This window comes from Dromaius novaehollandiae, chromosome 12, assembly GCF_036370855.1.
Source record: "Dromaius novaehollandiae isolate bDroNov1 chromosome 12, bDroNov1.hap1, whole genome shotgun sequence".
Lineage (NCBI taxonomy): Eukaryota > Metazoa > Chordata > Aves > Casuariiformes > Dromaiidae > Dromaius > Dromaius novaehollandiae.
The window spans coordinates 26,156,895-26,173,183 of NC_088109.1; the positions used below are offsets into that span (position 1 = coordinate 26,156,895).

A 16,289-nucleotide genomic window follows, 5' to 3' on the forward strand; every position below is an offset into this window, starting at 1 on the left:
TCACTTCTGATTTGACCTTCACTGAGTTGGTCATTACGTAATGAGTAAGTTGTGCTGAGGGCTCTCTGCCTCACGCTCCACAGTGCCCAAGTTTGTAACTGCACTTTAAGACCAAAACCGCAAATCTGTGATTTCAGACACTTGCTACAGCACCAGTGTTAAAAAATGAGCAATATTTGTGACTAATCCTCAGCTATAATACACTAGCCTTTCATCAGATTCAGAGCTTCACATAAGCACAATCGGTGGCAAATCAACTGAGCAAAACTTAGGACAAAAAACTCTGCCTCTCCAAATTTTATTAAAGGTATATTCACATTCCTACTTATAGTTAGATCTCATTTTTTAAGTCCTAATAGTATTTATAGAGTTTTCTGAGGCTATTTTCTGCATATGACAGTGACTATTACTACCTTATTTAAGAAAATGAAGTCTTGCTAATTTAAATTTAAAGCACATCGATAAAAGCCTCCAAAGGAAGATGCTCAACAGCTGACATAAACTGCCTTACTTACAATGAAGTTCAGACATACTGAATGTTACACACAGATATTTTTATTCTCTGGCCAACTGCACAAAATAAAAATCTGTCTGGTGTTAACTGCTGTGAACTACACTGTAAACCTAAAAATGGAAGTCAGTATTTATTCTCTTTCACATACTAATAAGTCCACAATAATATTCAAAACCAGCATATTTCTGTAGAACTGAAATAATTTGAAATATGATTATTCCACTTGCAAAAGTCAAGTTACTCTGAATCAAATATATCGCTCCTCAGATACACAGGCTTATTTCAAAAAAGCAAGGATTTGCATAGTCGCATACAGCCAGAAGTATTTATGCACCTAACTTTCCTTTGAAATCGGTAGGAAATTAGGCTTCCAAATTGAACTGGGGAACTAGGCAGAGCCCAGCTGCCGTATCGGAAAGCGACGACAAAAGTAGGAACTTCCCTGGATTTCTGCTCTACTGCAGCGGGACGATCGGTCTCAAAAAAACATGCCAGCCCGTTTCCTCGTGGGTGCCACGAGCAGTTCTGCGCAGGGAGCAGCGGGCCCCAACGGTCACAGCCCGAGGGGCCGCACTGGTCCCCAGCACGTGGGGCAGGACCCACCGCCCGGGCCAGCTCGGCTCTCCCACCGCCCGCGGGGCCGCGGGACAGGAGGGGCCCATCCGCCCTACCAGCAAAGCGCTCGCCCCCGACTCACTCACACGGGCAGAGCAAGCTTCTGCCGATACGCGCAGGAACAGGCACGAAGCGGGGAACCATGTCCTTCTGCCGCGACGCAGACGCACGGGGAGAAGAGCCAGCCAAACGTCTGCAGAATTCCAGTATTCCATGCCCAACCTTAAACTTAACTGGTCCATAGTGCTGTAAACAAAACATGTCAGTGCACTAATCCAGTTATTTCGAGGCAGTTTGAATGACAACTGTGCAGAGTTTCAGCGCTTTATTAAGTGCTCGGATACATTGGAAAGAGGCAACAAATAAGTAGTACTGCGCAGCTTTAAGCCTTCGGCACAGTTTTACACTTCGCACCACTGCGACGCTAGCTCTTCTTCCGCTTGCTCTTAGGAAGTGGTTGGTCGTTTTCGGGCATTCTGGACCGGCGTAACTTCCTTTTGTTAACTCGCAGGCTGGGAACACTGCTGCAAAGAAAAAAAAAATATGGTTTTAAAGATGCTCGAATTGTGGCTCATATTGAAGGCTGTATTAAAGCACTGTAAGAATTATGCAGGCATACACACAAATACAAATACATTTAACACGTATGTGTTACTGGCGGTGATGAAAAGAAATATTGCTCTATCTTCTCATCTGCTTCCTGGGCATGAAAAGAAGTTGGAAAACAGATCACCTTACACCTCATTTCTCTTTATAGGTATAAATTCCTGGAAATATCAGCTATCAGAACAATCTCTTCACTCATTTTGATAGGTACACGAAATAAGTACCTCCATCTGTAACAACAAACATGTTTTTTCCTAGATTAAAGAAAACACCAGGAAATGTATGGTTTTATGTGTTTATTTAAAAAATTTAACCAATATTTTAGCTTTCCTGTCTGGAACCAGTCTCCCAGTGGCCATTACCATGGCTCTGGTTATGCAGTATTCAAGGTCAGCAATGCCAGATTAGCTCTGCTTAACACAAAGGACTGAACAGCAGCCATTTGGCTTAATCCTTGAGGTGTTTTCCCCTGGTCTTTAAGTTTGCTTTCTACTCATTATTTTAATTTGAGTGGACAACACCAATGCCTGAGACACTGACATCAAATTGGTTAAGCCAAATTTCTCCTATACAGAACTTAAGTCTGACTATATCGTTACATTCATTGGCATGCCTAAAAGCTTTCAATTAGGAAAAAAAAGTCATTTGCATGAAAAGTTGCAATACAAGGGGTATAGATAACGCTAGGTCCACAGTTCAGCAAGAGGCTCAAATGCATGCTTGAAACACAAACGTACTCCAGTGAGGCAGTGATCATTCCTGCCCTGGCTTAAACATTGCATTTAATGGAGTTCTGCCAACATACTAGTCTTGTTACTCAGCCCATGAATACATCTTAAATTTCTAATATTTCCTCCCCTATACTGAGATGAATGTACTCTCTTGGAAATTTGCAGGACAGAAAGAGACAGGGAAGGAGAAAAATATGCCAGCATTTTAGGACCTTGGAAGGCAGACAGGGAAAAGCTTTTGTTCTTCTCAGAACCTAGGCTGGACTTCAAGTGGGGTCCTCCCACGCCACAGGTACATCCCCCCACCACCCAGCTAAGGAGGGAGGGCATTCTCCATTTCTCACTTCTGCCAAGTGATCCTACATTTAAAGTATTATCCTCATGTCAGTGCTAGGAAGACCCACTGCTACACCAACCCCTGTTGATTTAAAAATGCAATGGTATTTCTCTACAGTTTCAGTCTGGGTCTCCAGCATGGCAGGAGACTGCCATGTCCTGCTCTCCACCACTCTCCTGTTTTCCAAGAAAGGCATTTCCCTGGTTAGCAGCAGAAATCCAGAAGTCGATATATATTTCCAGAGAATCCAAACCTTATTCTCAGAACAAACTTCTGGTTTCCCAAGGTGGCATTTTCCATGAAATTAAAAATGTTTTACCCCAAAATCCCTGATCAACTCTATAACTTGGTAACTGCTTAGTCTAGACAATACCATGATGTTGGCAGCAGAAAGCTTCAATTTTTAAAAGGTACTGATAAATATGGAACTAGAATAGACTGGGGACAAAATAACCAGTATGACAGAGAACTGAGCTCTAGAACTTGCGAGTTTCCTGTCTTCTAAACCTGAGTGTCACTAGCAGTAAAACAGGATTAATGCTTCAAAGGGTTACTGCAAGGATTAGTGATGTCTACCATAGATATCTGGAAGACACATCGCACTGCAGAACATGCAATTCTAACCTGAAAGCTAGTTCTGCAGCTTTAGTTACTGTTATACTGAAAGCCAATTTTCGGTACACTCAAGCTCCAATTCAAAGTTACCGCTCAGGTGATGGCATATTACATACAAGAAAAGGGTAAGGAGATGTCAACAGTGACTGAAAATGAAGATTTGGGAATTAAGTGTCAGGATGAACTGAGGCAAATACCAGCTGTAACAGAAACCGATTCAGTTCTAAGAAATATTTACCTAGCCCAAATACACATACTAGCTCCTGCTCCACAGGTACTGGAGGCACAGCCTGTCACAGATTAGCTCAACATATAGTCTTGGGGCAACCAGGGGTTCACTCACCACTCACTGCTGACCATGGCGTGCCCTTCAGGCACAGGTAGAAAAGAGACAGTAGAGTCTAGTTTCCCTTCCTCCTGTCACCAGGGACCAATTTGGAAGACTAAGGAATAGCAGCAACAGGCACAGAAAGAGACATCATTTTCATACATTTCCTATTTCTTGCACAAAATTAGTCTGCACTGAAGGTTGAATCTGTTACTACCTAACATAATTACATAATTATATAATCACTATTATATAATAGTGTACTGTAATACACTAAGTAATTTCCAGGCCTATTTTGGGTCCTACAATAGTAATTACCATTGACAAAACCAAGATATTTTATCAGAAAACATCTACTTGAAAAACAGTCATCATCAACAGTACAGCCACTAAGAAAAAGGACAAGTGATTTTGGTCAGCTACCCAACAAGGCAAATATGCAGGACTTCCATCTTTAAACAGGATCTCTTTGCCAGAGGCTCTTCTTATTTATGGACAAGGAATTTTCCACTGGAAACTCAGAGGAGTGTTTTTCTTTTAAAATTAACTCTATGGCTAAGAAGAAAAAAAGTTGTTAAACTAGCCACGTTTAAATTAAGCAGCTAATTTCCACTATTTGGCCCCAGAGCTTGAAATTCCATGTAGTGTTGACATGAAAGATATTGCTCATCCATTGCTATTACTAATTAAAAATTCATTAAAAATACATTCTGTTTTTACCATTCCTACCAAGCTAGGATGAATCCATCTTGCAGGGATCATTTGTTTGGCTTCAACTGAGAATTCACTGAAAACAACAACATAAACTCTCAAGTGCCAAAGGCAGTGTCTCTGTTGACTGCTGAAAGATGTACACCAGAGCATATCAACAGGAACAGCTTGTATTTCAGAGCCCAAGTCAGCATCAGAATGAGAACAGAACTCCAGCATCTATGAAATCATTAACCGTGTCAAGGAGGACCAGCACGAGTCCTAAAGCAACAGGAGTTAGACTGTACCTTTGGAGACAGCAGTACCATCAGATTTCACACACCTGCAGAGCTCAGAAGAAACAGGTTATGCATATGCATAACCCTATATCCAACCCTCAAAGCTACAGATGCTACAAGTGTGATTTCTATAATGTATCGAGACCAAAGCTGAAAGTCTTCCTCTTCCAGCTTTACTCTCCCTTCCCTGCTTTCAACCACCTGCACTCATATCGTGGAAAGGACCACTCATCTTAGTCTAGAAGCAGCTAAGGCTTTAAAACTACTGAAATTAGGTGTTAACAGAAACTTTGTATATGTGCTACCTCTTTCTCCGCTACAGTTCAGAAATCTGCCTCATTTAAATTCAATGTAAATGCTAAGGCTGAGTTTTGTAAAATATCTCATTACAGTAATGCATTGCCAAAGGCAGTCCCACACCAAACTAAAATGCACAAGCTAAGCTATGAAAATAGGCATAAATGGATGCACATATGTTTTACGAATGCCATGATCCAAACAATTCTTTTCTTTTAAATCAAGCTCCAAGGCAGATATTATCCATCAGACCCGAGGGAGTTATTGCTGTTTGTATCCATTGTAGCTGACTCCTTCATGCGAGACATCTCTTTAGTTCTTGATCAAGAAGAATTTGCCATCTCCTTTCAAATCTGCACTTGTATGACAGAGGAGAACCAACCTCCATGGTTTTAGGACACTACTGAGCTGCTGGTGAATGGCACTGGAGAAGCATGTTCTCCAGGAGTTAAACAGTCCCTAAGGGAGATGTACTCATCTTTCTCTATAGCGTATGGTTTTGGCCACTAATGAACACAGGATCCTGAGCTGAGTGGACGACTTGCCTGATTCAGCATATCACTTTGCTAATCATATTTGCTTTTCCCACCCTGGGGATGCTTTGCTAACTCAGTGGCATGACAGCAACCTTACAGTTTCTCCAAGCCAAATGAAGCACTTCAGCTACAGACCTTTGGTGCCAAAAGGCTACGGCCTTGACACTGCATCTCTCACAAATGAGAACAACGGTCTGATCCAACCACATCAGAAGATATCAAATCCTAGCAGCAGTCACTGGCAAATGAAGGAATGTACGAAAAAAATCATTAACTCCTGATGGTCCAGACCAGCTACTGATGGCAAAACCAGCCTGACAAAACAATGCAAATAGCTTTCCTCCAGTGACTAATTGCATTAAGAGGAGCTAGAAATACATTAAACACTTTCTTAATGTTTCTTTCCCTAAAACTAATTGCTGTCATTTCCCAGAGACATTATTTGGTTATAAATGCACAGAAATGGCACAAAGGCATGGTTGAAGAAAAGGGGAGTTTATCATCAGTTGTTTTTTTTTTTTAATATTTGAGATATTCTTATCAAATACAATTGTCCCACTGGAGAAGTTTGGGAACAATGGCCTTGCCTATTTACTCATGAATTGTGGAGCCTAGTTTGAAATGTCCTCTGTATTGGTTGACATAAAACTGCTAAGTAGTAATTTCTGATATTCAGTAAACTAATTCTAATATTATTATATAATTATCATAGAGAAAGAACATTTGACAGGGCAAGATTAAATGTAAACTCTTAGAAGTTTTGTGAACAACTTTGTTTCTTTTCAGTTATTTAGCAAATTATTTTTTCCAAATCAAACATTTTTAATACTTGCTTGTCAATTCCACATCTTCCTATATTTACTGATCTTTCTGCAGATTCTAACAATTTCCGAAGATTTCTTAATGCTTGGCCAGAAATAAGCGCAGTATTCCAGGCCACAGAAGAGCTGACTAGGTGACTCCCTCCCTGCTGTATTATTGAGCATTTCTGACAAGCAAAATGGCAGCACAGACAGCCAAGTTATTTTATTTTCTAATACAAAAGCTCAGCTAATTTGCTATTCGAGCCTCTCAGTATTGTTTCCCATTTTCTTCATACTGGTTTTGCATGCATTTCAGATTACTGTCATCTTACAGATTCTATGATAAATCCAACTCTATGATACGCTGCCCACGACACTATGCAGTATGGCCTTCACAAGACATCAGTTTTGCCACAGAAAAGCATACTAAATTATGGTCTTCCAAACTCTACTAACAGCTATCTCATACTAGGCAGGCACTAACATAATAATCTCCCCAGGATGCATACCGCGAGGAAGGAGCGCGCGCACAGGCACACGGGACAGCAACGAACCCAGGCAGCGAGCAGCGTCAGTGCTTGCACCAGCACAGCAGGTCAGCAAGGCATCCAACAGCCCTGGGGCGTCAAACGCAGCCAAACACCTCGAACGAATGATGCAGTATGCTATAGCAGCCTCTGCCCTGAATCAGCATTGTCCCTCTTCCAGTAAGTGAAAACCTAAGCTTGATTACCTCCTTAAATCTGGGGAATATTACCTCGAAGTGTTTCCATATGTCCCCGCAGCTTACGACGGCAGGGTAAACTCTCCGTAGCAGCCTTCATCTCTTACCAAATATCGCACTGGCAGATCAATTCAAGTTTAAAGTGTTTGAGGACAACCGATTTTTAGTTTTATTCCTGTACATATATTATCCTGCCTCTAATTTAGAAGTATCTCAACCACCTTATAGATGACCTTACAGACATCACTGCCTGTACTGTCCTTTTATTAAATCTACATTTTGTTATATAAGCAAATATCTCATAATATTTTCTACTTCTGTTTTACTAAATTTAACATAGAACACAAGCATTAGAAAATAAAATTAACTATCAACAATAAGGAATCTATTCACTCATTTTCCATGCAAATTAAAAACCAGAAACTGCCAAGATGGGGAAAAGGTAATTACAACTCTGAGTAAACTAAAGCTTTACAACTACCACTAAGCCAGAAAAGATACTGGTCACAGAAACCTATTCTAGGAAATAACTGATTAAAATCAGTCTAAAGACCCACCCTGCAAATCCTATGCCTTTTGTCTTAACTGGGACTGCTCACATGAATTATAGTTGCTTATGTAACTCCGGAGCCCCGAGAATGCCGAGACACAGACTCGGCAGAGCAGAGAGACAGCAACGCCGTCACGATCTGCTGCAACGCCCAAGTGCTACACAGCGCTGTGCCGTTGCCACGAGGACATCCCAGCTTCACTGTCGTTATGCATCTCAATTATAGTTATCATACTTACCAAGCCTTTCAAAATAAAGAAGAGAACTAAGTCTTCATAAATAGCATTAAGATAAGCAAAGAGACAGAATCTGAGACCAGCACAGGGGACTCAATGTTTCCAAAGGATTCTAAAACCAGAGCAAAAGAAAAATAATCACAATGATTAGCCAGTGCAAAGACACCGAACTCAAAAGGGTCCTGACCTTAGGTTTGTCTCTCACTGCCAAAAGAGGATTTGGGCTGTAATTCATCAGCAGTGCAGAATATATTAGTATAGAGAATCTCTATTAGGGATGCTATAAAATGTGAAGCTGAGTAACTTTTCAATGCATTAGCTAGCAAAAATATGAACCTGCTTTTGTAAACAATATTCTTGACTACATCTTGTGTATTAGGAAAACATCTATCGCAAAAATCTAAAGAAATGTAAGAAAATCTAAGAAATCTAAAAAAAAATTTAAGACTGATGACAGCTTCTGCAAATTTTTAGTTTAGTTTATAAACAAAAAAGTTGGTTAGCTTTACAAGTTCTCCAGTGATTATTCAATGGAAAGAGTTAGAAATAAAAAGACTGTAAAGGAAATGTAGCCATATTCACTTTGAGGGTAAAAAAATAGGCAACATGCACAGGAACTGTACTATGATGGCACTACAGGAACACCCCACAACATTTACAGAAACAAGATTCAATTCCTAATAATATCTCCAAAGCCAAGGTATTTTCATTTAGTTTGATCCATGACACCTCTAGTTCAAAGCCCTCAGATACTAGAACAATTCACAATGTTTCTGAGAGAACTCAGTGAATATTGCTATTACTAAAATATATACAAGTGCCGGTCTTTCCTGCGGTCCCTGGTCCTGCTTTCACAGCAATATCCCTATACTCAGGTCAGCCCCGTGGTCAGCTTTGTAGAATCAAGATCCAGCTTCACAGAGGTAAAGCTTAGTGATTTATCAAAGACCCATCTGAGTTTCTGAACAGTCTGATACTATTTTTACTTACTGCGGTTACAGGGAACACAGATGATTGCACCTGCAAAACTTCGGAGAGAAAAATAATTTATTATTCATCTGAGACCTCTGTGGGTTTGTCTCGACTAGAAACTAAGCGCTTCAGGTGTTAGCTCACACCTTCTCGACAGGAACACCCCTATCCTGGAGGTCTTGGGGGGGGGGGGGAAAAGCAAGCCCCCAAAACAAAGGAGTAATGGTCCCAAATACTGCATGAAAATTAATTCCATTTTTGTCTTATAAGATGCCTCCGCAGCTAGTTTTCCCTACACAGTCTCCACTGCAGGAGCAGGCGCGATGGCTGCACGGACACGCGCCCATTCTGCTGCTGGGTCCCTGCCTGCGCCTGCCGCCAGCCTCCCTGCTCGGCACCGGGTAGATGTCCCTTCCCAGGGAGGAGCAAGTTTTGGAACCCACAGTATGGACTCAACTTACTCTCCTGAACTGTAAAGTGTAGGACAACAAGAGTAACATTCACTAAAAATCTCTCTTGATTGATTGCAAAATATGTTCACAATAATATGATTCAGAAATCCTTATTTCTCCTGAAAACAGGCCGATTACTCTCAGCTGGAGGCAAAAAAAATGGATTCAACTTTGTAAACAAGCAATTGCTGCCTGGAGGTTTTGTTTAAATAGGGTAATTGCTGAAGGCAGGGTCTGTGTCAGTATAATACTAACTGCTTATCAAGCCATGATCCTGCAAAGTCTTTGGCATTCACATACTCTTATATGCGAGCAAAACCACTGAGGTCAACAGGGCTATGCAGAGATATAGCTGTTTTCAGAAGCAAGTCACACGTGACCTGAAGTTTTATGTCTCAGCTATTAACACTCATCAGCACAAAGATGCTTGGCGAGGATCAGGAATGGAATTTATATCTGAAGGATTAAAACTTCACACCCTTTCTCAACTGCCATTTAAAATCATTTGTCTGTCAGTGAAGCTACAAAAAAGTTAAATTGCCAACAGCATAGACTAATAAAAACTGTTACAGATGGTCTCTAGCAATATAGGAAGTTCATGGAAAAAAAAACCTGACAATGGTTCAGATATACCAAGTCAACTCAGGGAAAGGGAGGCAGGAACCACAGAAAAACAGAGAGAGAGGGAGAGAGAGACTTTGTTGAAATGCCTAGAGCACTTTGTGGAGCCAGACAGTGATTAAGCAAATGTGCATTCATCTCAAAGCAGTGATTCAATTGTCAGAGTCGCAGATCAAACATCTTAAAATGAACTTGGTTAATACACAGCATCTTTGTGATGTGGGGCTACTGCATATATTCTCCAGGAAGGTAAGAGTTAAAGCGGGGTATGTTCTTTGCCCTAAGAAAAAGGAAATAATTGTAACTACAGAAGAGCAAGGATCATTTAACTCCAGTTGCTTTAAATTCTTACAGCAGAAACATTTCTAAAGGGTGTGAAAAAAACATCTCTCCACTACATAGCTTGAAAAGACGACAAACTGAACTGGGACACAAACGAACACGTTCTGATCTTTGACACGCTTCCCCCATCTTAGAGTTTTCTTTTCAGGAATTCAGAAGGTATTCAGAAGCTCTCCAAACTCTGCAGGGCACTGTTAGGTTTTTCAAAAGATCTCAGCATCTACAAGTGCAGAAAGATTCTGAGGGGGACTTGGGACCTTCTGCAGAGAACCTGGGACGTTACTCTGGACCATCAGATCCCTTCCCACATCTTTTGGGGCGTTTTGCAATAATGTATTTGGCTTGGCCAGCTGCAAAACAAGCAGAAAGCAAGGACAAAAATATCCTGACTGCACACTACACAGTCATTTATCCCCATCTCAGGTCAAGTCAGGTAGAGACATTTTGAAATGACATTTCTAGCACCCAACACTTAAACAAACAAACAAAAACAATGACCAAAAAAAGGAGAGCTGCCACTCTTACCTTAGGGACGAAATGAACCTCTTTCTCACACCAACGTTCATTTTCAGGGAGGCAGAAATTTGCAAGAATGCACATTTAATTACTGAGTCTTCTTTTTTTATTTCTCCATGCAAGAAAATTAAATGGCAAATATATCCACCAACCTTTTTTGTTTTGTTTTGTTTTTAAGAATTTCATTAAAAGAGCTACAGAAAAACTGCAACTGCATTTGGGAGTGAAACAGAGCTGTAACTAAATGGTCACTATAGAAAGCTTTTATCAAAGCCAAAACCAATTTCTAGGCATTCAAATCTGATATTGCCCCAGAAGCTGACCAAAACCTGCAACTAGGTTGGCAATCATGTACTACTAGTTCACATCCATATCACAGAACTAGTCACCATCAGGTTACTGAGAACCTGAAATGCTGCCTTGATTTAATCAATATAAAGTAATACAAATTTCTGTAGTCCCAATAACTTCATTCTTAAATCACTTCTGTAAACTTAAAACCACAGCAACTGTATTTTTTTTTATTTAACAGAGGATGAGAAAAAGAAAAAAAAAATCATTTTAAAAGCTCAGAAAACATTATAATTGAGCTTCAGTAAGTTTTAGGAATGGTGCCAAGTTTTGGCTAAAATATGGTCCAAACCGCCCCTAAAATATTCTTAAGCTGCCCATTTGTGCACTTTCACAGATAATTCACTTTTTGAATATTAACTTCTAATCTCTTTGTGTCAAAATAAGACAATTAGTAGAAATGAGAGAAGGTGCTAGAGGATTTATGTAATGGATCAATATTCATTAAAAGCTTCATAAAATAGCCAGTTATTCTAAAAGCAGAGTATCAATGTTAGTATCTTCTTTATTAGATACATCCTGTAAATTACGATGTTCAACAAGTCACTGTTTCTACTGAAAAAGGCTGTTCGAATGTGTCTTTCCCAGTCTACTTAAACATACTTTAACTAAAAAAGTTGGCAAGGTCAGACCAACTGTAGCCTAACATTTTAACAGATAAGAATGCTTCTTCTGGAAAACCAGGCTGTGTATTTCAATTAAGATCCAAAAATCCCATCTCAGTTCTGCCATTTTTCTGTCTGCCAGGGAAAATAACGACGTGTCGGCACAAGTTTTAAGGACCCTTTACAGCGTCCAGTTCTCTTTGGGAGCTTCACTCTGAAATTCCTAAGAAACCCTGCAACTCTCATATTAAGAACAGCAGCAAATGTGAAAAAAAAAATCGTCATGAAATGGCTAGCGGAAAGATTCATTCCTGCCCTTGCCACCCAGGTTTGATAAACCTTTGACTAAGCCAAGGGGGGAAAGGAGGAGGTAGATAAGTCTTGAATTTAATCCTGAATTTAATTCTTTAGGAGTCGTAGGAAACTCAAAATCCCAATGGTGAAAAAATATCAAACAGAAGATTTTTTTTTTTTAAAGAATGTCAAAATGACATTTGACAAAAACAGTAGTCATTAGATAAATGACTACTCTAGATCCGACAAAAATAGTTTTCACAATTTCAGTTAACAAAACCACCCTGCTTTTAAGATCATACTGTTGAACAATATTACGTTGCCACAGATAAAAGTAAGATCAATAATAATAATAATTTGTACCTTAAATACAGAAAAAGTAATGTACTCTCCCTGATGACAACTGTATCTCAGTTAAGACTCTTGTTTTTGCTCTGCAAAAAACTTCAATTAGATTATCTTTCCAGCATAACTCTATTTTTAAAAAAATCCAGGCTGCTTACAAAATACACATACTATCTATCTGTTCTTCGATGTGCTGGCTGTGCGTTTATACATTAAGCTTGCCAAAACAAAGCCCTCATTTGACTGTGTGTCTATTGTACCACTTAGGATAGGCTTCCTGCAGGTTACAGTTTTTTAATTAACAGAAAGACCAATAACTTTCATTAAAGTTGTAGATCTGCTTTACTTGACATTCTTCTGCACAGATCAACCCGGTCAAGTTTTATTTCCAGTTTAAACCAACCTACCGAACAATTGAGAATTTTCCTGGGTAAATGAAATTATTAAAGTAACAAATAATTTTACTGTGAACACATATCACTAATAATAACATCCAATACAGCTAGCTAGACATATTTCATTATGGAGCAGTAATATTGTTTTCAATTCTTGATGTTCCTATTCCTTCTTCCACTAAGGGACATGTTTTTCCAACCCATGCAAGAAGCCATAGATGCCAAGCCCCTAAGCCATAGCATTATTACCTAAAACGCACTGCCAAAAAACCTCTGTCAACTGCCATCTCTAGACCGGAATTCAGGGAGAGCAAAAAGGAACATGCAATAATTTGATTGTACCATCACTCAGCAAAGAGTAAGTCACTGTCTGGCAAAACATAAACTATAGCCTACCATCTGCAACTTCGGGGATGGCAGTAAGATATGGAAAATATGACTCATAAGGGGAAGATTGTTAGCCTTGCCATTCACTTTTACAAAATTTCCCAGAAATACTTGCAAACGGGGTGTTTTTAATTGGATGATAGGTTGGATACTGCTACAAAATTATGGCTAACAGTAATAAATAAATAAATAAAAGCATTACACGGACAATTAAAATATGTTAAATATCCTTCCACAGGAAGCACAGAATCACCAAATACTAGGTTTTTCTTACTAAAAGAGGCTTCAGTGAATTCTTCTATAAAATACTGAGAAAGTATACAGTTCCCCATGATAATAAATTACAGTTCTACTAGTAAGTGCAAGTTTGTGTTAAAAATATGTACCTTTTGCTATCTTTCTTCATCTTGATGCAGCTGCAGAACAATTCACTACGTGGCTGTTATCTCCTGGCCCGCGTCTGAGCCCTCTCCCAGCCCAGCGGAGCCCTGATGGTCTCTAGCTCCAGAACATCCATTGGGTGCAAGCTCCCAGCTCCATCCTCCACTGCCATGTCTGAGGAGTCACTCCATGTGCTCAAAAGCTCACTTGACTGGGTACAATTTCTGTCACTGTTTGCACCCTGCACTCCTGGTAACTAGCTTTAACAGCAAAAGCAGTCGAGCTAGTCACGCCAACCAGCTTTCGATATTCTTGCATCTTTGCTTAAATAGGGTGAAATAATTTTAACAGGTTTAAAAGAAATATTTTGAAAAACTGGAAGATGTTTCAACCAAAAATTTTTATCTTGCTATGAAATCCCAGTTTATTACGGATAACGCAGGAAGTTTGCTACATAACCCATGGAGATGTAGACATCGATATGGTGACGTGGCTTCAGTCTTGCAAATTTCCTCTCCTTGCTTCAGGTTACTGCAGGACAGAAAACTTTTCCGTGCTAAGTGCTAACAAAACTGTTTCTGGCAGTCTGTGTCACATGCCATTCTTCCAAATAACCAGAAAAAGGTAATTTTGACCTTCCACCTGCAAGCCCAAGCATGAACCAGTTTGTTCACCAGACTATCCCCCAAAGCATTTTCCTCCATACCTAAGGTTTCCAGCACTCCTGGTAAGGGCCCCAGTACTGACAACGGGACCACTTGTCGCTTTTGTCAGTCTCTAAACTTCTGCTCTTATTCCTCCTCTATTCCTCCTCTCTCCTCCAGGATGAAGCAGGTCTATTACCGGATATCGATGATACCGATGCACTGTTTTGTCCCCATGCATCTAACAAAGACCTGTGTTCCTCAAAGGCCTTACTACTTAGACCAGTGATCTAAAATTTCATCACAATAATTGTTTGTTTCTTTGCCTGGGGCCCTAAAATTAAAACTCAGGAACTTCATAGTCCTGCTTCCTTCATTTTTAGTTTCAAATTGACTTTAACAAAAGTTCCCTGAGGCCTGAGCTGGTGGATTTTTTCCAAAGACTAGGCATCAGAACAGATAATCAAGCAGACGGAGACCATCAGAAAGCACAGGTTGAATTACGATTTTTAAAAAGATGCACATATTTAATATAGCCTCGGAGTGGTATGGGAGATAAGGAATGGGCTCAAATGCATTCACAACAAGCCTTGGCTGCATGAATCAGACCAAGAGGAATGGACATAAACCAAGCTCCATAAATTCCTTAAGTTCCAAGCTACAACCTAGAGAGGAAAAGCTTCTTCTAACTTCTTCTATCCCCATCCTTATTTCCTCACTCCTGTCCAGCCACCTCCCTCCCAGCCTGGTTCCCACCACGACAGACCACCAGGCAGAGGCAGCTCTGGCAGCAGCAACAGAAGTTTCATCACATGAATCTGCCAAGTTACCCCAGACAGAGATACAACTGAGAGTCGCTTTCTCTTCTGCAGCTGGCAAGCTCACCTTGTCAGGGTGCCTTGGCTTCTTCACGTCTTTCACTTCTCTTCAAACAGAATATGCGCCCAAAGGGACAGACATCTCATCTCCATCTCTTGCAGGTGCATTTTCATGCCTCAAGCAGCTAATCAAAACAGTGCAGGGAGCCCCAGGCTACTGGCTGGCTCCCTAGCTCGTGAGCCCTCTACCTCTGACTGCCACAGTTGATTTTAATCACCGTTCAGAGCCACACACCACTATGAAGTGGCTTTCATTCAGGAGCCCCATTCCTACTGTTTCAAGTAACCGAGAAATAATACTACATGGGCAACTCCTAATTACATAATGAGGTAATGGGTAGTACCTCAAGGGTTACAGACCCTCCCAGTGAATTTGGACCCCCAACCCCTGTTTATTAGAAGCATGTGTAATCATGTAAGGGGCACAGAAATGAGGATTTTTCAGAAAACATCAAACATTTTTATCCTAATTCGTAGCAGGCCTAACATCACCTACATAAGTGACAGATGTGGTTCTTACTCTTTGATCTTTTGATGCTGCTGCCATTTATCATCACAAGAGAAACTGCAGACTAGCATTAAAAAAATACATACAACCAAGTATGTTATACTCTAATGCCGGTCTCCATGAGTCACTTTCAGGTACTACAACAAAGCATGCTTATAAATGTCCTTCCCATAAATATTGCTCATTCCTTACCCAAGTTATGGCTACTTCTACAATAAAGGTTTAATGATTACTTTCTATTTTTCCACTGATGCATTTTACCATTGACCTCTGACACCACTGTAATCAAGGCCTTACCAGCGAGTCCATTAAAGCTCCCTATTATCCAACAGACTATTTAAATACATATTCTAAAAGTTTCAGATGTTACTTCTCTCATTAACTATGAGTTTTAAGAGCTGTCAGGCTATTGATCACAGATGTAACAGATAAAGAAGTTGAGTCACAATTTTTTTTAAAAAAAGCAAACTAAGAGTATCAAATGCAATATGATTCTCATTGCTCTCCTAAGATAAACTACTAAAGTGAACACGACATGCAAAGAGAGATTCCAAATCAGGCAAGTTTCAGCTGTAAGGGCAAACTACTACTATCGCAAGCTCCATCAGCCTTGTTTCCAACTTCTTTGTATAATGATTACAAAGCTTTTCAGTTGATCTAGCACTACAATATTCTAAATTTCACAATTCCTGGATACCTTTAGCACCCCCATATGTA

General features: G+C 40.1%; 1 protein-coding gene across 2 annotated transcripts in view; it reads right to left on the minus strand.

Annotated features, from left to right (window-relative positions):
- Window positions 1–1,439: 1,439 nt before the first annotated feature.
- The window catches only part of RAD18 (RAD18 E3 ubiquitin protein ligase), a 62,471-nt gene continuing 47,621 nt past the window's right edge, over window positions 1,440–16,289 (minus strand). Inside the window, exon 13 of one of the 2 annotated variants that reach the window (XM_026099643.2) lies at window positions 1,440–1,650. In XM_026099643.2, coding sequence (XP_025955428.2) covers window positions 1,554–1,650 — 97 coding nt within the window. In that variant the 3' untranslated portion in view covers window positions 1,440–1,553. Of the gene's footprint in view, window positions 1,654–16,289 lie in introns of both variants that reach the window. The other variant, XM_026099642.2, reaches the window with a different exon arrangement.